General features: G+C 39.2%; 1 protein-coding gene across 2 annotated transcripts in view; it reads right to left on the bottom strand.

Moving 5' to 3' along the window:
• Window positions 1–23,590, bottom strand: part of LOC121358047 (cadherin-6) — a 98,669-nt gene that overhangs the window by 43,858 nt on the left and 31,221 nt on the right. Inside the window, exon 2 of one of the 2 annotated variants that reach the window (XM_041475905.1) lies at window positions 2,969–3,324. In XM_041475905.1, the coding sequence (XP_041331839.1) occupies window positions 2,969–3,196 (228 nt within the window). In that variant the 5' untranslated portion in view covers window positions 3,197–3,324. Of the gene's footprint in view, window positions 1–2,968; window positions 3,325–23,590 lie in introns of those variants that run through there. The other variant, XM_041475906.1, reaches the window with a different exon arrangement.

Raw genomic sequence — 23,590 nt, 5'->3', positions numbered from 1 at the left:
AATGAAGTGTGAGGCATACAAAATTTTAATAGCTGACAATACCCACAGCTACCAAAAAAAAAGGTTTCGTATATGCTTGGACAATTAACTCCTAAAAGATGGAAAGCTCTGGGTTCAATGAATAAAGAGTATGCAGGGTATAGACAACAACAGTGCTCTGGTCTGTGACTCAGATGATGTTACAGCATTGTCTTCAGTACTGCCTTGAGCTCTGTCTTCAGAGATGCTACTTTTCTCTTTTATTATCCCAAACCTGAATGCGTCCCCTTTCACTTTTTTTTCCCTACACTCTAAAACTACTATGATGCAAATCTGTTTTTTGTAATTTAAACAGTTACAGGATTTTACAACTGTAATTTGGGCATCTCATACAAATAATGATGTTTTTTAGAATCTTTCACAACAGACTTACATCTCAAATGTAGATGTTTGGATTAAACAGATGTTTAAAAAATGAAGAGGCAAAAGTGAAACCAGCATGACTAAAATATATTTTTTTTGGGAGCTCATGTAGAATCTTTTCTTTTTTATGGTTATGATGTTAACGCCCACCTAGCTTTAACCACTAAACACAAAAACCCCAAAAGATTCATGTCTGCCTGTTTATACAGTAAGGCATAAGCACAATTCCCCTTTATATACATATATTGCTATTGTTTTAAAAGATTTTGCTGTTCACATTTCCTCTTTATATTCCTACCATTTTTAAGTCCATATTTAAGGTTAACATTTAGTCCTCTGAGGAAAAAAAAATATGCTTCATAAAAGTGTTCATAATCCTCATTTGCCCACATCAATCAAGTTTAATTGCTCAGTTAAATTGCCTAGTTACCTCAATTTAGAGACATTTAGACGTTTCTATCATTTCCCCTCACACCAATCCTCAACTTTAATAATAAAAGGCTGCTCTTTCATGCCTCTTGGCTAATTGTTCAGTTAAAAGAGTGTGAGCAGTTCTGGCATTTGAAAGATGTGTGAAAGGCCACTTGTGAATGGCTTAGGAACGCAAAATCAATGACATTTATACATTATGTGTTGTTTCTATGCTTTACAACAGAAAGTGTAATAAAGGACAAATAGGTGGAAGAACAACTTTAAAAAATAATGTACATTTTTTATCTTTCTGACTCCTGTTGGAACTGTCCAACTAGACCATTTCTGGTCCAACTAGACCATTTTTTAACTGTCTCTCAGCAAACTTGTCCTACAGGAATATTAATTTCCCCATCAGTCCCTCTGAAGTCAACAGCTGGTACTCTAACTCTGCAGTAGAAAAAATGGGGGGCTTATGAAGTTTAATGTCAAAATTCACAGTGACAACGAGAGACTGTAGGATCACCTCAGGATCATATGCTTTATCTTTGAACAAAAAGATCCCCATTACCCTGACCACCCCCAGCAGACTGTGAAAGAGGACAGTGTGTGGAGGACTGCTGTCTTTCAATTTGTTGTCTTTTTTTCATCCTTGACTCCATGTTTCATACCTGTTTGTTTTTTGGGGTTTTTTTCCCCTTCACTGTCTCATCTTCTGTTTTTGCTTTTGCTCTCTTTAGGTAAATTTTCTCCCAATTCTTATCCTCTACTTCCATTTAATGTCATTTCCCCCTCCTTTCCATCTTGATTCCTCTTTGTAAGTTTCCGTTCCTTCTATCTCTGTCTTTCTAGTTCTTTCTCTTACTCTCTTCTGTTTTGGTATCTTTCCTTACCCTCTTATCTTCCTTCTCTACTTCTCGTCTCTGAGGACCCTCTGCCTTTGGCCTTTTCCTGTAGATTGGGCTCATTGGTACCTTTCATGCATGCTGATTATATTGGCTGGAGTTCTATGAGTATTACACCAGCTGAGTAGCTCTTCATTTGAATCATGCCTTGCAGCCATTTAGCAGGAAAGGAATGTTGCATCCAACTTTGACTGACAGCTGACTGGCAGGCAAGAAAAGCAGCCACCATCTCTCATGGGAATGATCAGAAGCTTGCAGAGGGAGATAAAATGTCAAACCACCGTGATATGCAGCCTTTGCTAAGAGGCTTGAGAGATCAAACTAGATCAGATACAACCCCATTTTTGTTTGGAAAACCAAGCTGTATTGTTTCTGCTTTGAATGTCATCATCAGTAGCACAATTTCTACATTCTGCAAGACATATTCCTATAGACTATGGCACCTTGGGCAGTATAGACTCTCTTTAGGCTCTTAACACAGGTGCATTAGCTCTACAGCTCACATAAAATCTGTTACCTACAGGGGGGTCTGCTGCTCAGGGAGGCAGATGTTCTCAGAGTTAAGCTGTGACTTTTTGTTTTGATTTTTTTTTTTTACCCTTTCCCAACTGACATCATGCTGTCAATTCTAGGAATTTTCAGCTGCCTGTGCTTCTTAGTGTATATGCACAATGTGCTTCAACCATGCTTAGTAGTAGCATTGCTGGTGGTGTGAAGATCATATCACACAGTCCTCAGTGGCACCACGAAACCTCATCAGAAAGTGGCTGTAGCATTGTTGTGTGCAGTGGGTAATAAAAAGGGAAATAATTACCTTTCTCTGGGTAGAGAGATTCCTCACCAAAAATGTAGGTACTGTGAAAGCTAACTTAGCTCTAAAACCTCTCCTGGTTTATATAGTTTGACTGCAGCAAAATTAGAGAGCACAAGGGAAAACACATATCCCAGTTTAAAGCTAAAAATCTAGCCTATAATTAAGCTGCATTATTTCCAGACACAGAATAAAATGCAAAATCTTTAATAGAATTGCCAGTGATTTGCCATGGGACTTCCTGGTTAAATGAAGACTTGTTGATTACATTCTGAAGCTGAAGTGCACTAACCTTTCCAGTGAATTACTCCTCAGCAGAAGCTGGGCACACAGGATCACGAACTAAAAGTTGTAGCAGGCATTGTTCTTCCCTACTTGCTACTGCTGGCTTTCCAGTGCTTCTAAAATCAAAACATAGATGCATACGAAAGAAACTTACCTTGCCAACATATTGGTAGTCAGTTCCTGTGTATTCCTCCAATAAAAAGAACTGATTCCACATCCAGCTCCTTTTGGAACGATGGAGGTCTTGCCTGCTGTTTCCAGACAACACCAAAACCTTTTCCTTGTCTGGAAAGCCACTAGTCCTTTTGGATAACGGAGTTAAGAAACTTTGGTGGGGCTGACCAGCCCAAAACAGCAGCCAGAAGCAGTGGTAAGTTCTCATCACGGCAACACAAGTAGGTCTAAATAATGATTTTTTGTCTTGTCCTCAAATTAACCTACTTTACTGCACTAAATCCAATCTCATGCCGTCTTCCTTCTTTAAATAGTCTCTGCAGTCTCAAAGGATCTCTGAAAAGAAAAATAACAACTCTTTTAGCATTTCCAAAGGTACTTAACTGTCATCACTGCAGCAATAATTCCGCAAAGCAGACGAGTAATAATGATTGATGAAAACCTGGGCTGTTTCTGATTCAAAATGTTGCAAATTATCTGAGTGGATCCATATCGAGTATGGGGAAGGAGTCATGATGTTTGGATTCAGGGTGTGTGTGGGTCCCCTTTAACCCCATTTGCTTCCCTTCATCAATAAAGGCAAGCCAGATATTTCTCTTTTTACTGCCTGAACTTCGGGATGTAACTGATTACTTTCTGACTGGAGATCTTGATGAGGTTACCATATTACATTAAAGAAGTGCTAGCAAACCTGCACACTGTCTTCGCAGGAGACATTCTGTTGCTACAGTTATGGACTGAAGAGACTGGACTTCAGGATTTTTCCCTCACATTTAGGGAGTTTTGCCTTTGACTCCATTTAGAAAGGAGTCAACCCAGCTTAAGAAGTTAGTGAAATAAATGTGTGCATTTATCAATATCTCACACATATTAGACCTGCTTGTTATTGCATAGGAAATTAAGTGGACACTTTGGTTTTCTCATTATCTACTGCCAGAGTTTTGAATCTTTAAATACATAGTTATGTATGTAACTGCTTTCACTAATAACTTCTAAAAATCGAAAACAAACCACAGCTAGTTCATTGCTACCTGTGGGTTTTTACTAGCTACTGCTTCCTACTCTTACAATACTAAATATCAGTGCACCTACAAAATAATTATGAAAATTATCTCTATCTCTGAATACCACATAATTTTCAACATGCAAAAAGCTACAGATACTGCGAGTACCCAGAGTACTGTGGACGCCTCTTCTGTTTTTGGAAAAGCTGAAAGCTTCTGTTCAAAAAGAAGAAAATATACTGTGTCTCAGGTAACCAGTCATACAAAATGCCTAATGAACAGCTTTGGTACATTTTAGAATGTGAAGAAATCAGAATTAGTTGACAGAAACATTCCACAACATATATTTTTGTTGTAAACACCTCATTGAATTTTTAGTTCAAACAGATCTACAACCTCAGAGAAGGATAATTTGATTAATTTTAATTTTCTTTCTCACTGATGCTCTTTGAAAAAAAAGTTAGGGTATTTTTTCACCATTCTGATCAAAACCCAATAAATCATTCTGAACCAGCTCAAGATTCAGTACAGCATCTCTCAGTATTTGTAAATAAAGACTGTGGAATGACAATCTGACTATACGAAATTGAAGGAAAAATTTTTGTTTGTTTCATTGTGCTTTGTGAAACACTACTTGGATCATGTTCTACATCAAAGACAATTTTTTCACCTATAGTATGTTTTTGTCTATTTAAAGGTGTACACTAGACAGAATTTAGCCTTTGAGCTATGCTGAAGGAGTTACAGCACCTGCAATGCCTCGGGTTAGCTACTCTTCTGGCTGTCATTGTTCTTGGTAATAAATTGTATGAAATAACCTCAAGTCTCTCAGAGTTCCTGTTAGTAAATAATTTTATATAAAGAAATACCACTTAGATTTTATATGAATAGTAAGTAATGGAACAGGACTGTTCAAACACTATCATTTTACTTTTCAAAAGGTAAAATACTGTTAAGAGGTAACTTCTGTGTGAGAAAGCGTAAGATTTTTAGCATTAAGAGGAAGAATGTAAATAGTACAATTAATTCTGAAACAGTGTAATTTCTTCTGGAGAAGAGGGAAGGGTTGTAGTCAGCTTTCTTATTAGCCAAGGAAAGACAACTGTCCTGCAGGTCATGGGAGCTTGAGAGTTTGTGAGAGAGACACAGACCCCTGGGTTTATTCACACATACATGTAACCACAGACACAGAGAGAACAGCAAGAACAGAGCTGCATTCACCACAAGACCTTCCCAGAGGATGAACAGGGAAAGCTGGCATAACTAAGCTTCACAATGTGTTCAACAATTGCTTTCAGTGCAACTGGTGGAGCAGTGGCAAGCTAGTGTGCAGGTTGCTAGAGCAGGACACAGGCAGCAGATTTGGCAGATTCAGGCACCAGGATAGGAAGAGCTGAGGCAGCTTTAACCCTCTCCATGTCTATAGTCTCTCTTCTCCTCCTTCTGCACCCTTCTGACCCATGTAAGGACTTGTCCTTTATGACTCCACCAACATCAGTTATTACCCTGGCTCTCACTGGATTGTATTCAAGTGGACATCTTCCTTCATGTGGTATGGAAGAGGAAATTGCATCTCACACAACATTTTTGAGTTCCATTTTCTTGCCAGGTTGCTCTGGGGGGACATTGGGACCTGCCCAGGTGAGTTAAGTACTGTCCCAAGCAGGGGCAGACCTGGTGAGCTGCCATGTATCAGGATGGACATATCAGGATGATCTGTGTTTGGAGAGATGTGTTTCGAAAGATGTAGGGAGTGCAGTACATGAACAAACCTACTGCTTTGCTATTAGGGAGGTCTGCATGGATTTTTGAGGCATGAGAAAGTGAAAATCATCACCTCTCCTCTATGAAAATCATCATCTGGCTCCTCTATGGCCGGATCCTGTGGTAGGGCTCCAGACTTCTGCTCCTGCACATAACGTTTCCAGAGAAGTGCTACCTGGACCAGCATTACCTAGATGGGATTTGTGCCAGCCTTTTAAAGGATCAGTCCTTCAAACACCAATTGCCAGGAAACAATTATTCCTGTGGGAGAATTTTCTGCACTTGAAGTCAGTTATATTTCACAGCTCTGATGTCATGGGAAAGGTTTTATAGTGGCTCATGCTGAATTATAGCTTACAAGAATGATATCATAGCTGTGAAATACAGCCCTTTACTCTTCCCTGCAGAGATGTGTCCAAAATGCTGAAATAAGGGCACGATCCTGTAATGTCCTTCTTGACTGCACAGCCCTCATGATGCAGCAAAGCAACTAAGCCCCATCAGCTTCCCTGTGAGTGGCAAGAGAGGAGACACACCTTTACAGATCCTGGCTTAAGCGTGCAACTGGGGTAAGTACCAACTGAATCCAGGGTGTCTCTCCGCTATGGGTGCCAATTACTCTTTTATGGGTCATAGAGGTAAATTTAGTAGAGTGAATAAAAAGGACAGAGCACTACACTCTGAGCCGAGCCTTCAGTAGAGTGAGCTCTCGTGGCTCTTAAATGCCATTTTGTGCTCCAGTCCCAGTCAGTGTCTCAGCTCCAGAGAGGTCTCTGCAATGGAATAATTTTTCTTGTGCAATCTCTCTTCATTTTGAAAACAAGTCATTCACCAGGGAGATTTTATTTTCTTTAAGTGTAGATGTGCAAATATAACTGATGGGACCTGGGGATGGGGGCTAAAATTTTTTCTTCACATTGTACAAAGTCAGGTAAAAAGAGGCACTTTAAACATGGCATTTCTCTCAACATCAGTTGGTCAGGTGGCTGGGAAACTTGCTGTGTAATCAACTGTCAAGAGTGAAAAACAATTTTAGTGTGCAACAGCCTCAGACAACTGGCTTAGCTCTGCCAGCTCTAATGTATAGCAAATCTGGGCTTTTTTACCAGAAAAGAAGGAATGTGCACATCCAAGCTTAAAAAATATCCCAGTTTAACTTTAGCTATGGTAATAGTTAAGATAAAAGCAATGTCACTTGCAGCCACAGGACCTTCTTCAGTGTGACAAATTGCAAATCTGAAGTTTATGATCATGTCTTCTTGAAAAATTTAAACCTCAGACAATTGCTTAATCACTACAAGTATCAATTTCAAAATTATTTCCCCCAGGTGATAGTAGTCATAGTCAGCCTTTCTATTCACCCTCTCGAACACTTCATTAATGTAATGTCTTAATGTGAGAACTCAGTGCAAATTTACATCCTTGCAGAGCAATATCCAAATATTTCAACTATATATCAAAAAGGAAATGCATCCATTGGAGTTACTCCTATGAATCAGGCAGCCCTGCCCTGGAGGTGCCTTTCTGGTATAGTGACAGGCATCAGTTACAGATTCCTGATATGAGGAGCCCCAAAGAGTTTCCACCTCTGCTCCTGCTCAGCTCTGTGGGTTGTAATGGTCTTCCCAGCTGGTTGTTAAATAAACCAGACTGGCAAAGAGCCTTCCCATGAGAGGCATCAGCAAGGAGAGGGAAAACAGCTTTTCCTCATTCCTTTCTGTTCAACCCCATAGTAGTCACTCCATCAGAAAATCCTCAAAGGAATATTCTTTATAAAGCATACTAGAGTCTGGACTTTAGGATAATTTATTTTCTGAACCCATGCATTCAATGATGCTTCTGTATGAATTTATACAGCCTGGATGTTATGGGCTGCTGATAATTAGATTTTAAGCTTCTAAATAGGCTAGCTACCATCGGCGTCTCTAAAGTTTCTGATACAACCTTTATTCAAACAGAAGTGCCAGTTTAATAGAGCCTTTATTCCCTGCTCATCAAGGTACAGTTTCACTGTTTGAGGGCCACATACAAAGCTTCACAGGTTTGGATTAAGGTCCATTAGTACATTGGAAAGAACATCAACTCTGTTTTGAAGAACTGATAATGTACTGCTATTCTCACAGAGAAACCGAATGAGCAGGTGAAAGTTAATATGCACTTTGGCATTGCATATAGGAAACTGAGCATGGGACATGTTTTAGGGCTTGAGGCATGTTAATTTATTTATTTATTTATTTATGTGAGAAAACAAATTGCCTCTATCCTTATGGAGTTTGCTTAATTTCTTAGAGAAAATGCACAAAGACAGAGAATAGACTCTAGTCTCTCAATCTAGCAGATTACACTATGAATGCACAAGTATATGTACATTTACTGCCCCCAAATCAGGTCTAATTTAGAGTTGTTGCTAGAAAGATACAAACTACTCCCTGGCTTCATCATCATATGAAGTGTTTACCAGCAGTATCTTCGGAAGAAAAGAAGGGTCCTACCCCGAAAGTTCTAATTTATACTTAATTTTGTAGATGACATGAGAACACATTAAAAATATTCTGACATCATTTTCCAGATGCTTACCCAATCAGCACCAATTAAGTATGTCAGGCTAACTGAGCCTGCTTAAATCCCAGACAATTCTCCAGAGCCAACTGGCAGTGACCGTACCTGGACCGCAGGCTCTGGATTCACAGCTTCCCTATGCAGGAGAGTCACTTCCTAGTCCCCCAGCGAGACCCTGCAGTGAGAGGAACTCTCTGTACTCACATAGTCTTGCTGGAAGGACTCTCCCCTGACTCAAACACCACATGCAAGTGCTAAATCTGTCAGGTCTGCGACAGGGGAAGACATCAACAACTCATTGTCAAAGCCTGAGGAACCAAAGGTGAGGAAATGTGGGAGGAGAAAAATTGTTAAATAGTGACTTCTGCATTTACTGTGTCAAATGTGGAGTGTGGGGTATGGAATGAGGCATTCTAGGTAAGGATCTGGTGATCTGTTGCTTGGATTTTACCTTATTGCAAAGCCAAAGGAGCAATTTCCACGTCCCTAGGAGAATTTAATGAGTCAGAGAAGCCAGGACCCTAGGGTGTCCTTGGGGTCATCCTATCTAATGTGAAGAATGTGATTCTGCTAGTCTGGAGGCAGACTGCAAGGAAATTATTAAGTCTTTTTAAGAAAAATCTGCAAAAAATATTACTTTCTTACCATGGAGGGGGAAAGGTTAAAGCGACATTAGTTGTTCAGAGAAAAAAAGTATTCCAGCTAACTTTAAAAAACAGAAGCTTCCAAATTTATCATATTCACTTCTTTTCAGTATCATAGCCATGTATTTTAATAAATCATATTAATACATTTTCATATATAGCAAAGAATTTCAGTAATATTTTCAGTAATAGCTAAGTTTCATGTGCTCAGAAGCTGTAACACTGCAGACTTGTCTATAATTGACTTGGACTTAAAAAGCCGTTGTTAAGTTTGAGCTTACTTTACAATTATGTCTCTCTTATGACCATTTAAATCTGGAAGTCTTAATCTAATAATTTTCTCAAGTGTGAATAAGCTTTTACAGCACTGAAACCCAAATGCTTTTTTTCTTTATTGTCCACAATACAAGGCTTGCCTTTGTAAATATCAGTCATAAATGGAACAAAATGTCACTTTTCCAGTGTAAAGATAGCTGATGAAATTTTAATCTTCTGATAACTTTTTTTTATATCTTTGTTATATAAACCCATATACTCTAGCAATCATTCTTGTAAATACACCACTGAAATAGCAGAACAGAGCCAAGAGAGAATTCAAACTGAAAGATTTGTGGGTTTAAACTAGAGGTACTTTATGAAGACATCAAGTACACAATGTAATTGCAGCCAGCAGCCGTTGATTATAATGTCTTTCAAAGTCATTTTTTTATTCAGTCCTCTCAGCAGGAAAAAAGGTGCAGAACTATAAAAATAACTAAATGCAGTAGAAATGCTAAGATAACTACTACCTCCATCCTGCGCCGGGAACTATTAACATGGTGGTTTTGTACAATACAACTGATTTAATCCTAGTGGACCGAGTGAGAGCACCAGGCCTCACAAAAGCACACACTGACAAAAGAGAGGAAGTGAGAAGTCTATCTCCTTCTTAAGTTCATGAATGGCCATGGCAAAAGATTACTGTATGAGTTTATTCAATAGCTGTTGTGTGAACTGATGATGGTATTTGTCTGTTCTCAGAGCTTTTGATTTGTTTTTCACCAGGCATTTGGAAAGATCCTTAGTGTCCTCTTGTTCCAGAGATGCCCACTATCAGTCTCTGTAGTTTGCCGCACTGGGAATGTATCTTTCATCCACTGTGCAGAAACAGTCTCAACACACAAGACAGAAGAATGACACAGAAAAAAGAAATCTAGTTTTCATTGTATGGCTGCATTAAGTGACATTTCTGTGGTCATTCAAGAATATCTATGGAAGGGCTGGAACCTGGACGTAGATTCTTGAGGCTTACAGCAGTATTGTAATCACCAGGACATTATTCTTCCTTTCTGATGGAAGTCCAAGTCATCCTATCTGTGCTTTAAACACCATGAGCAGCTTTGATGCACAATGCTGGACATTGATATGAGCTGGAGGGTGTATGGACACTGTAGCTGGAGCACCTGGAGCACCTGGAAAAGGATCTGGCATTCCCTGGGTGTGAAAACAAGAACAGCAATCTGATGTAGGTATCACAGGTTGGTCACCTCTGCAAGGAGTGATATGGGAGAGGAAGGACAGACACAGCCCTAGCTGATCCTGTCCACTTTATGAGCTGCCTCTGGGTGGCACTAACACGGAGCAGGAGCTGGTCTTGCAAAAGACTTCCAGCTTCTTCTGCCTTTTGCAGGTGATGTGGGGACAGGCCTCCACAGCATTTCAATGTCCCCCTGCGTCAGGAAGCACCCTGCTAATGCTGAGTTCTAATCTAAACCAGGGACAGGTATGTGACTAGCAGATAGTACAGACTAATACTATAAATTACATTAAGTTGTTCCTTGATAGAAGACTAAAACAGCCAAGCAATCAACTATGTTTAGTAGAAGAACAAATCAGTAGTGCCCCTACTGCTATGCATATTTGATATGCATGTTTTTAATTCCTGATGAGTACCTTAATGGTGGAGAGTAGCAGATGTGCATGAAACTACAGCCAGAGCTTCCAGCAGTACTCAAAGTAACCCTGAAGTCATGAAAATGCTTCAGGAAAATCTTATTTCTTGTTGCAGTTCTTGATGTAAGTCTGTAGTGTTGTCATCTCGTTGTGCAAGTTACTGTTTTTCTCAGACATGCAGTAAGCTACCATCAAATTATAAGGTTGTGGTTTTCCCTAACCATTTTTATTTTTTTTTTATTTAGGTATGTTAGAACAGAGAACTAGCAGGCTCTTCAAAACAGGTGTGTTGTCAAAAAGTAATTCAGTCTATACTATGCATGGAAATTTGACGTCTGAAAAGGAGCCTAGCCTTCCTATCCAGATAATAGAAAGATTCTTAGGTGACCATCAAGTAGGTAATTTAAAGTTCTTTGTCTCCCACTGAAAAAGCTACATGATCTGAATATCTGTTGTTGTATTTCTGTTTAGACACTGGAATTTGGAAATCTCCCAGACATACTCTTAGAAGTGATCAGTGACATTTTAGGTTTTTCATTTAAAAAAAAAAGAGCTATTTTACACAAGACACTGGTCTGGGAAAAGTATGGGATGCCACCACTCAAAAATATCTGGTAAGAAAACTATTAAAAATCTTTGGACACATTAAAGAAAAAATAGTCAGCTTCTCCATTAAAGCTGTTTCTCTCACTCTAGAGGAGATACCCTGTTTTGCTTTATTCCACACACACTCAGCCTACAATTTAGTACGTATCTACTCTCATGCCATCTGAGGAAAATTATCCACTAACTTCCATAAATAAGACACAACCACAGGCAACAGATCCTTTCTGTGCTGATCAGCAATTACTCAAAGCCAAAGTGTCAGCAATACTCTCCAAACACAGGAGAAAAATCTGGGCTTGCAGATGCTTTAGTGGCATTGCTGTTCTCCCAGAAGTATTGTAGTGTGACAATGAAGGCAGAGGCTATACTGCCACATACATAGCCAGGAATAAAAGAAAGGAGGAGGTAAGGAGTCTTTTTCAATAGGCACAGGCATATAATCTCATCAAAGACTGACTATTTTGTACAGTAGCAATTAGGCAGTTCAATAACAGACACAAGTAAAAGAAAATTCTTTGACAAAGGTGTTTTGGGCAGAGTGTATATTGTTGTGAAATATGATATTAACTGCTAAAATCCTGATTTATTCCCTTCTGAAGAAACCCCGATACTCTAACAACAGAACCATTTTAGGAAGTGAAGGCAAACAGGTAAGCAGAGTTCCCACAATTCTAATTTAGGCATTTCAGAACTTACGCACTTTTCCTATGTACAAAGGAGATTATTCTTTTATATTTTTAATTTGCAACTGTCTGTATTCACGTTTCTAGGAAAGCCACAATGCCAAATAGGATGGTTTCTGTCTCTTTTTTTTTTTTCCTTTTCTTTTTTTGTTTTTTCTTTTCTTTTAGTGACCCTAATCTTTTCTGCCTGTGTTTCACAGTTCCTTGCTACAGGGACTCTCCTCACTAACCCTGCTCCCAGTGAGCCCCATTTCATCTGTGATAGAGCAAAGCAGTTGTCTTTCTTAAGCAGTTTTCTATTCACCAGCTGCTGCTTGCACCTTCCTCTCTGCTAGAGGCTCAGTACTCAGTTCATTTTTTCTGACTTCTTGACAGAAACATATGCTAATTTCTCACTCTGAAGTTAGGTGAAAACAAACGAGGTGGGACATAAGGTACTGGAACCTGGGCATGATAGAAATAGCTAAACTTTGACTTTGCATTTGATTGTCAGGAGCTTTCTTCTCTCTCATACGCTTTCATGGCCATTTACCAATGTGAAATGGGTGCAGAGTGCTACCAAATCAGAAATGCCTGCAATGCTCAGCTCAGCTTTGTGGGCAAGCAAACTCCATCTGTGCAAATATACTCCAGTGGGAGAAGTCAACCAGAAAATGCAGAGATGCCCATTAAGACTGATTTCATTATGAATGTGCTATTAAAAGAACTGTAGATTAGGAGGTCATGCCTAGTTTTTGATGAAAAGGTCTGTTATTTCTTTGATCATGATAGTAACTGGCTACACTAAAACACTATAGAATCTATAAAAGCTTCCTAATGTTACCCTTATTCATTACACAGCTTAAGAAGCTGTAGCAAAAGAGAGGAGAGCTAATGAAGATGGACTGGTCTCCCTTCTTAGATCTTTTGATCCTACTTGTGATTTCGTTAAGGATCTAGGAGATCTGATCAAGCAGGGCTAGACTGGATGGCAGAGGGTGGAGACAGCCACGATAGCCCAGGAGGACTAGCAGGAGGAAGCAGCTGCAGCAGTGAGAGGGACTGACCATTTCTGAGTGACTTCAGAGTTATCAGGACTGAATAATGAGTATTAAAATGGGAATAAGGCATGCTTGTGGTTCATTCAGGGTGAATAAATACCATGCTATGCTGGCAGGGATGTTCTAGCAATTTGACAAGTAGCACATTCTATTTCCAGAAGGATGATATTTATTCATTGTTCAAGTGCACGGCAGAAGCAGCTACACTCAACCTGTGACTTCAGGTGAGGCAATAAACTTTACCACTTCAGTGTATATTTCCAGCCATGATGACTCATTATTTAAGTGAGGTTTTGTGAACAGTGAGTGATGTTTCTGAAACTCTTTAAGTTTCTTGAATACAAAACATGTATAGTTGCTTTTCAAATCACTAATCTGAGAGGTGGATTTCTTCTTTGAGAAGGGCCTTTTAACATATTTTTGCTAATAATTTTATGTTTCTCAGAATATGAAAATGTATAGAAGAATAATGTTACTTGTGACTGAATAGTTTCTGAAGTATTTAATAATGCCACTTACATCAATATTTCTTTGAAAAAACTGAATGAGTTGCTTAATTAGAAATAATGAGGAAATTTGAATGGCACAATTTTATTTTTTTTCTTTTGGTTCATACACCTTTATATACATACATTGTGAAAATCAAATACTACACAGGTGGCTAACACCTTTGCTTGTTTTGTTAAAGCATACTTCTCTGGTGAGGAGCTTTCTCTGGGCATTGAGACCAATAAAATGTATGTGATCAAATCCCTGTAAAAATGTTTCTTCTTAGTCATAGAAAAAAAAGAGAAAAGAACATCAGCAAAAGTCAGGAAAGACTGCAATCTGACTAAGAACAATTGGTGTTTCTGATATCGCTAAATTCTTTGCAATTATATGTGGAATCTCTTTGGGATATAGAGAGCTTGGTTTTTTGCAAGTGGAGTCTATAATGGAATTACTGAAATCTTCCCCTTGTGTAATGGAGACTTGAATATGGTGCTTTATTTTTAAAATCTGTTCCAGACAGACTCTTTTCTATTGTTTTCCATGCAAGAGAACTGGAGCCATCCTCCAACTCTTAACTATATTGTTAATGCTCAATAACTATGTGATCATCATATGCAGCAAATTGGGGATTAGAAGCTTCTGGGACAGCTCTGCTTTTATGTTTTAGACAACTGAAGGAGCTAATCCTAAAAATACAGAACATATGATTCAAGTGGTTGTTCTCAGTCCAGGATTCAGTAGAACATTGCTCTGTGCAAGCCAATGAAGACAGCAAAACTGGCCTTTGCTCACTGGAGTTTTTGGTTTTGACTCTGAATTAATTCCATGGAGTTGCCAGGATTGATAGCCAAGATCAAAACCACTGGAGAAGTAGTCTGGGCGGAGCAGAATTAAAAGAAATTATTTCTGTATAATTTTACCTTTTATGCCTATAAACAGATGTACCTGTTTAAAAAAAAAAAAAAAAACAACAACCAAACAAAAAACCAAGGAGATACTAATCTGTACAAGAGAGACTTTTGTTTCAGAAAATCCTTTTCATCAGGCATTCCCCTGAGCACTTAATGCTCAAGAAAATTATTTCCAGTAAGAAAAGAAACGCAACCACCTGAGGTGCCAGTATAATCTCTGATGTTTCCCTTCACATCAGACAGGGGTAAATCATCTATTCTTCCATTAATAGAAAGACTCCATGTGTCTCAAGTATTTTCTTGAGCCAAACCTAAACTTCTCTGACACTTGCAGTATAGAAAGCAGTACAGAAAGCAGAACAGGAACAATCAGCCTCAGTCTTGTTGAAACTGTTAAGAATTTTGTGTCAGTAGAGCCAGCAAGTCACTCTGTTTTTTTTTAAAATGTTTCTTAGTTCTACTATTGTTTCTTTCAATTTTTGTTACTCTTAATGGCAAAATTTCTGTTAGCCTGATTTTTAAGACAGGAGCTTAAATGACTGGAACTTAAATATGATTTGAAATGACCAAATGTTTGTTGACTATATCCAGAGAAATCCATGCTTTTGCAATAAAGAATGCAATTAATTAAATCTCAAACATTTCTAAAAATTGGACTTATTTGCACTTGTAACATGTTCCATTTTGGTATCTTAAATATTACATGCACTTTTAGTGTATTTTGACTGTCATCATCTTGGGCTGCTTCCTTCTGGACAGATAAAAGCCTTTTTCCTGTCAAGGTCACTTAGCTTTGATCCCAAGGTCCTCCCAGTTTCTGCTTTCCTGTTTCCTGCTCACCTCTAGTTATGGGCAAACTGAGGTAAGCTGAAAATTGTCAAATTGTCCTGCAAACCATGACTGTTTATTCACCTAAGGTACCCACAGAGTCTCTATTAAAGGAGTTTGATCACTTAGTAATCTTCGCTGCATTTATTCTCAGTGTAGTTCTGTAAGAATTGTAAAGCTACCATTTCTGAACATAGGAAGTGAAGGTAAAGACCAGAGCTTCAAAGGCATTTAAAAACCTAACTCATACTGAAATCAAGTCAATGGCATTTAAGCCTCTTATACCCTGACATTTTAGACCTAATTCAGAAACAGAAGACAATACGGGCACAAAAAAAATCTGAGAAATTATTATAAATTGAATGTGGATAAACTCATAAATACATACATGTTTCTTTTTAATTACTCTGTAAGATTTAATGTTTGTCTACACAAGTCTTGACAACTTTACTTTTAATGACTTCTTCTTAAAGAAGCTGTAAGACATTTACAGTTTTATGATGTTTCTTGCCTGCTGAATTGAAGACAAGTTTAAAAACAAAATTGAGGTTACACCAGCAGTTTATTATCTCTATCTACACATTATCTATGGAATTGTCTTGTGACAAAATGTTGTTTCTTCAGTTACATAAAAAATCCATTATTTTTCTGTTTGAAAGACATTAGATTCTTTCTCTTATTTAAAACTCTTCCAACTTAGCCACCACACAGGTGTTGGGTACACACAGGTAATGTGAGGGGAATTCTTCCCAGAATTATGTGCCTTTTCTCCCTTCTCATAATCACTTAGCAATACCCCTTTCTTCTGATTTACTGCAAGCTGTTTTAGCTTGTAGGTGGCAATATGACTATTTTCCATGTATGGGCACTTGTAAAGCAGTAGGGATTACCCAATATTCAGCCTGTCTATGGAAAAACAAGATTCAATCTACTTCAGTCTAAGATCTATGGTTTTAGATGTTCGTTCCTTTCTGTTTATCTATGCCTGAAGTTTGTCAGAAATGTGATATCTTGTCACTTAGTACCATATTCCAAGTGTTGAGTTTACATGTGCATGTATTTACATATATACATATATATATATACTTAAACCTGTTCCTGTGTGCTATACACTACTACCTAAACTGATAATGGCTATTGTAATCCTACTATTTTCAGTAGGAAATGAACTTTAATTTCAGTGCTGAATAGCTCAAGTGATTCCTTGATGTTAGTATCCAGAACAGGATGGAGGCTTAAAACGACAAACCACTGTTCCTCAAAATGGAAGTGTGACTCTATCACATGTGAACAGCTTGAATGAAAACCTCAGGTGTTTGGGGAAATAACATGGAACTTTGACTGAAGTTTATTTGGCTGTAGCTGGAAAAAGAACAGGTAAGAAGAGTTTTACTGACACAAGCATTGATGTAATTGGCATGTACAAGACTGCATCAGCAGTACCAGTGTGAGCACAGCTTTTATAGCCCTGCACCTTAGGAAACAAGATGTTACCACTGCTACTAAAAAACTGCAGATTTTGTTTTACCTTAACACAGGCCACTTCAGTCTTTGCCTGGTCCTGAGCTTACATTAGCTTGTTTTGGCTGAATGAGCAATTGCCCAACAGATGACTAATATCCAACTTATTTTTGGTGTTATCTTCACTCTGTAAAAAATAATGGTTTTACCCTAAAGAAATTACAGCACGCACGTTGCTCCAACACCTCTTAAGTGAGTAACTGGTAACTAAAGCTGGGCACCAATTAAAAAAGTGGTATTAACAGACTGCATAAAAAACTCAAGCAGCCGCATGACTAAAGATATTCCTCTCAGTGAAGATTTTAACATGCTAATTATTTGCTCTTTCTACTCATAAGAAAGGTGAGTGTGATATAACAGAAGGAGGTAAATACCAGGAAGTTGATGAGTAGCAAATTGGGTTGTACTGTTAATAGGAATTAGCAAAAATTAGATAATATGAACTATAAATATTACCCTCACTGTAGCTGGACTTGGAATAACTGTTTAATTAATTTTGATTTTACTGTTGAAATAATAATTAGACTAACAATAAACTCTAATTGTCGGCTCCTCATAAGAGGTGTGTCCTCCTGTGCCCATAACGAGATTTTGACTGTAATATTCTTTGTCAGATGGGCAAATTTTATGCAGCAGAAGTGTGGGAAAAGAGAAAATAATAAGTAGCAGCAAGGAGAAAGAGGAGTGGTAGCGAAGAGGCTTTTAGCTTGGCAGCGCTTCAGAGCTGGGACACAGCTGGTTATCCAGCTGTGATCCTGGGATGCAGCCAGACAAGGAAGATTCAGGGCACACCCCTCAGATGTACCTTTTCATGCATTTATATTAATCTCATGCCAGCAGCACTTTGACATGCCAACCATCAATACAAGGGTTGGGTTCCAGCCCAGCAAGTGATTTGAGTGGGTGTCCCTCCTCTGTGCCATCCTCTCGGAGCAGCATTGAAGGAAGGGCACTGTGTGTGTCACGAGGGCTGTGATTGCTCTCTTGGTCACAAGATAATTTTTGCTCTTGAAGCAGCCCCTATTCTCAGCAGTTTTGCACTGCAGGGACAAGCTCCATGCCAAAACAGGCAGCGTCAATTCATTAGTCAAGGCTGACTGAAATTCAGAGCCACATCTCAGAGGTGCAGCCCATATGGATGCCTCAGGGAAATGTGGATGAGGGTGACTTTAGGCAGCCTTGCTTTCTGCCATGCTCTGAGGCCTGAAGTGGCCTCTGACAAAGCTTAGGCAGTCCTGAGGAGTTCTGTAGTCACCACACCAGCCTGGGCTTTGCAATTTAACCTCCACTTCTCCAAATTCAAGACCATCTTTGGACATGCACCCATGGCTGATAAAGTATGTAACCAGAGCTGCAGAAATTCAGTTCCTGTGCAGTGAAGTCTGAGGGAACGTGTCCTTCCTGATGGTGTCTGGGGCTTCTAAAGTTCCTTTATTAGCTCCTTAAACAGACCCTCTTGTAAATACAGGGAATCTGGGAGTGATGTCTGGGTCCCTATTAATATCCAGTTGCAGCAAAAGGTGTGACAGACAAGTTGGTTTCCTCAGTCATAAAAAGAGAAAAAAATAACATGCCTCACTGCTCTTGAAAGCTAAACAGGGAAAGAGAGCCTTTCACTTCAGTGGAGTTGCATACCCATTGAACTGACATGGTGGGGAAAGGGCCAGGATGCAGTTCCTGTGGGGAATCCCACTTAAAAGACACTCAAGTCTTGAGTCCTGAATAAGCATATGAAAGAATTGTTGTCTTCAAGGAAAAAATGGCAATGTCTGGCCTGCCTTGCCATTCCTTCTCAAATGGAGGAGTACAATATATCATTCCTTCTTAAACTCTGCATAATCTTTTAAGCCTAACATTTGGATTTATTAATAGTACAACTTCCCTCCTCCATTCCCCCAAGATAAGAATTCAATCTTTTTTTTTTCCCAGAAGCCACATTTTTATGCATACTTATGGGCAGGCAAGGTTTGCAGAAGGTGACTTCCTACAGAAAATGTGTGGCTTCTTAATGTCAATTTGTTTCTGCATTTGCTGGAGGACCCTGTAGTAATCTGGATGAATACTTGCTGTAAATTGATAACAAGATATGATGTCCTAGAAAGTATTTGCTAGCATAAAACATGAGGGAAAAAGAATCCTCATTCCATTTTAAATTAGCCAAGCTGTTACAAAATGGAGAGATTTCCCTTTGTGTTCTGAAGTAATTTATAAGGTGGGATTTTTTATTACAGCTGTTTGGTGAGTGAGACGGGAAAGAGACAGATAATGGATGAATGTGCTTTTTCTGACGTGGAGGGATGTAAGCACAGCTTGTGGCTGGGGGTGAAAGGAAGATTAATTGTCAGCTGGTCTATTGTGAAAAATTTTGACAGACTTCTATGTAGCGTAGTGTGGAATCTACACTTTTTAAATGTCTTTTTCTTTCCCCAGATATATGTGAACATAATACTTGTAGTGCTAGGTGTAGCAAGAATTATACTAAAATTCAAAACTGCAGGAAGACAATCAGAAGTAGAACGGGTCACTATTTTGCTTCTGAACATTTCAGAGCCTGGGAGGGATGGGAAAGGAATGGCAGACAACTTTGGTTTTGGTCAAACAGAATTTCCTTCTGGGTTTGAAAGGGAGTGTGTGCTTCCATTGCATCTCTTTAACCCACTCTGAGGGGCCATTACCCCACAAACACTCCAGGTATCTAACCCTATTCCTAATCCGCTTGGCTGGATAAAATCAACCTTGTGGCTGTGGGTCAGTCCTCTTTCGCTTTTGCCTGCAGCTGCACTTGTCTAGTCATGATTAGCTTTTTATCCTGAATTGCTTCTAATTGCATTTTAAGGCTGTTTTATCCCACTTTTTTTTCATCCTAATAATAGAAGGGAAAAATCCATAAATTCTATTTTAGACAAGGAAAAAGATCTGAACAAAATTTTGAACTGTTTTTTGTACTTACTGTTATTTACAGGCTTGATCTCCAACCCCATGCCCCAGCTCACCTCTGTTCCAAATCACATTAAGCCTTAACGTGAAAATCTTTAGGGTGAGATCATAACAAATAAATAGCTGTTTACCCATGAGTCCTTTCTATTGTTTCTCTTTTTCTGTGTGTGTATGTATGTGTGTTATACTACCTCTGTGGTTTAATAGGATGAAAGTAATCTGACTTTTGTATTCTCATAGCTGGTCACAGGCTATATGAACATTTCTCAAATTCAGCCTTCCACCCAGGACATGTACTAGCTCTCAAGGAGGCATAAAGGAAACATCCCAATCCAATGACTGCTGCAGATGTGTTCAATAAAAGCAGAGCTGTAACTACACAAATTACCTTTGCTAAGCTGCAGGGTGCTGCAGAACGGCTGGAATGAGTTTCTCCCTGCCACACTTTTCATTCTCTCTGCTGGTTGCGAATGAATACAAATTAAGAAGAAATCCCCGAAAGAGGTTATAGGCCTACACAAATATCTTACAAGAGAATTGGGCTGCTCATACAGGTCATTTTTTACATTGCAGAAAGTTTTAGGAAGAAAGGGATGTCACCTCAGAAGCCTGAGTAGGGCAGGAATGCGAGATGATCAGACTAGCAATTTCATTACAACTCTTGCAGTAATTGTTATTTTAATTAAAGTCCCAGCTCTTGGAGACGGGTTAATGTTGGAGAAATTCCATTTTCTTTTAGGAAAGCATGTTTCTAGTCTGATGTTTGCCAAACAATATTTGGAAATATAACCTGTGTCCTAGCCTGCTAGCTGGGCTCAAATGCAATGAAAGCTAATCTGAATGTACAATGTGTTTTCATTGTTTGAGACAAAACACCTCTTGAGTGGAAAGCCAAACTAATACACATTGGGGCTGGGCCCCAGACTTTCAAACGGGGCATGGTTAATTCTGGATGTTTAAATTCAAGACCTGAATCGTGCTGAGATTGAGAACGGCAGATTGAAGAGGCTGTCATGGGAAGGAGGATGTGGTAGGGGTGCAAAATACCTGTTGTGACCAGGAGGAGCAGAGCAGTTGAAGGAAACTGGATCTGCTAGGTATACATCCAGGACAGAGCAAAAGCACTCTTTCTGCCAGGGAGTGAAATGCTATCAGAGAAAAATTGCTGTGTCGCCTTCTACTGCAGAATCCAGTTGCTTGCAGAGACGGATTTACTTGATCTTTTGGCACCAAAATGCCATTAAACAGTGCATTCAAAACTGTGTGAAATGAACCAGGCCCTGGTTTCAGTCCATAGCCAAGCAGTATTCTCCCCAGACCTCTGTATCTGGCTGAGGCACAGGCAAGTTCTTTCACCACTGGCACTCTCAGCTCTGAAGGGTTCTAAGAAACCCACCTGCTTCTCCTTCTTTGGTAGTGGCACAGGGAGGAACTGTTATATTTTGGCTTTGTGGAAGCAGGATTTTTACCATTCTTTTATACTTGCAGGTTTATTTCTCCTAGCAACTATTTTGTAGAGTCTCTCCTGCTGCAGAAACCTGGGAAATAAGACTAGGAGTTTACCTACATGAGAGAAATATGCTGCCATAATTTGTTTGTGGGTTTCATTTTTTTTCCCCTCTTATGAATTTGTTATGCACAATCAATTTCAAAATGCCATAAAAAGAGCCAACATGAAAGAAATTCAAAACCCTTAGTGGTGTGTTGCCTTTAAAAATAACAAGATTTTGGCTTCAGGCCAACCATGCTGAGAACAAATGGAAGAAAAATTCTCTTAAAATATTTAATATTACACAGTGGATTATACTGGATTACAAATAATCAAACATGTCTGTTTATTTTTAAAAAGACATTCATGTCAAGTGCAGTTCTGTGGCTTTCATGTTTGTTTTTTACTACTCAGTAATATTTTAATAAAAACATCTTACTGGCCAGAAAATAATTTTTTTTATTGCTCATTGGATTTTGCCTTTTTCTTATGCCTACTTAAATTCATAGGATTTCTTACATGGACTTCAAGAGGAGTAGGATAGAATCCATTTCCGATTAGCAAATTGTACTTTCTTTCTTCCCTACCTCATGAAACCTGTCACAATCCCATGGATGACGATCATGAAGTGACCTAGTTTGTTGGATAGAATCATTGGCTGGAACACACTGATTTTACATAGTATCTGCCCTGGCATTAGGTAATTTGATGCCTTTTTTCTCCCAAATATGGCTGACAATAGTAGCCACTTATGTAATTGGCAGAGTTTTAAGAACAAGCTTTAATAATTTCTCCACTTTTAAAAGGATGAACACCATCAGGAAGAATGGGATAAAGGAATTGAGTAAGAGTGGCTATTATGTGGGATTTTTAATGGATTGTGACATTCAAGGGTTCCTCAAAAAAAAAAAAAAAAGAGGGTTCCTCAAAGTGCAAAAGCAACTTTCAGTTTATGGAAGTAATACTTGTCCAATCATTGAAATGAAACAGCCAATATGATCAGTGTTCCTGGACAGAGAATTTGGACCCTGAGGCTCAGTATTTAGAGCCTTTGAACCTCTTCTCAGCTGCCAGCTGACCCTGGTAGTGCCAGAATTCCCCAGGCACTTGTACTTCTGTCATCAAAGCCCTCCAGGTGCGTGCACTTCTGCTATTGAGAAAGGGCAAAATTATGCAAATCTGATGCAGGCAGGCAATGTGGCAGGCAGCTAACACTTGGCATGATTCACAAGCTAGACCCTCATTTTCCTATTTCCCCTCAGGAGCCTCAGCTGGGACATCAAACTGTGTCTACCAAATTGGAATGGCATGCAAGTCCATTTCCCACCTCCAGCCACTGTGATCTGGTGGGGCTCTCAGAGGAAAATCCTTTCCAACTGGGTTGTGCTAAAGCTGAGTACCACACTCTAATATTTATAGCACCCAGGCTGCCCATCTGACTGCATAACCACCACATCTGAGACCCTTCTCCAGCCCTTCTTTGGCGTGGTAGCAAAGGGAAAGTTTTGGCTCAAGTTCTGTCTCCTGTTTATTTTCCTTTTTCCTGCTCCTGCCTAAATGGATGGAGCATAAAGAGTGCTGCAGCTCTACCTTACACAACTGAATGGGCTCAGATGGAGGAGCAAAGTCTTGTCCACATGTTCTCTCTCAGCTGCAGCTGCGTTGGCTTAGTTTTTGTCACCAAATGCTCATCTGTACACCCTGCCAGGAAAGGAGGCTGTTAAGCTGCACAATGCCTTAACCAATCTCAGTTGAAATAAACTCATTGTAGCTTGTAAATCTCAAAGCAAACAGGTGACACAGAGGAGGTGGGGAGGGGTCCCAGGGAGGGGTCACAGGATGGGGTCCATGTGAACAGTTCTGGGAAGGTGGCCTGTAGGTGGAGGAGTGAGGAGGTCTCCTTCACCAGCACAGCATAGCCAGAAGATGATATAGGAACAAGACTTCAGCAAAATCAAAAAATGGGGGCTAATGCAGCTTCTGAGGAGAACTGATGAAGGGACTGAATTGTGCCTGAACTCCTGTGCTTGCTTGTATTTCCTGGCCTAGTCTGCAAGATGCCAATTTAGCTATTAAGAAGGTCTAATAACAAAATGGAAAGCTTAATTATAAATGATGAAATGTTGCATTAGAGGTTAACAGAATGGTCTGATAAATAAATCTGTTGTTGCATTTCATCTCCCTGTTAACAA

This window comes from Pyrgilauda ruficollis, unplaced genomic scaffold (assembly GCF_017590135.1).
Source record: "Pyrgilauda ruficollis isolate IOZ18807 unplaced genomic scaffold, ASM1759013v1 scaffold37, whole genome shotgun sequence".
NCBI classification, from domain to species: Eukaryota; Metazoa; Chordata; class Aves; order Passeriformes; family Passeridae; genus Pyrgilauda; species Pyrgilauda ruficollis.
This window is presented reverse-complemented; position numbering and strand designations above follow the sequence as displayed.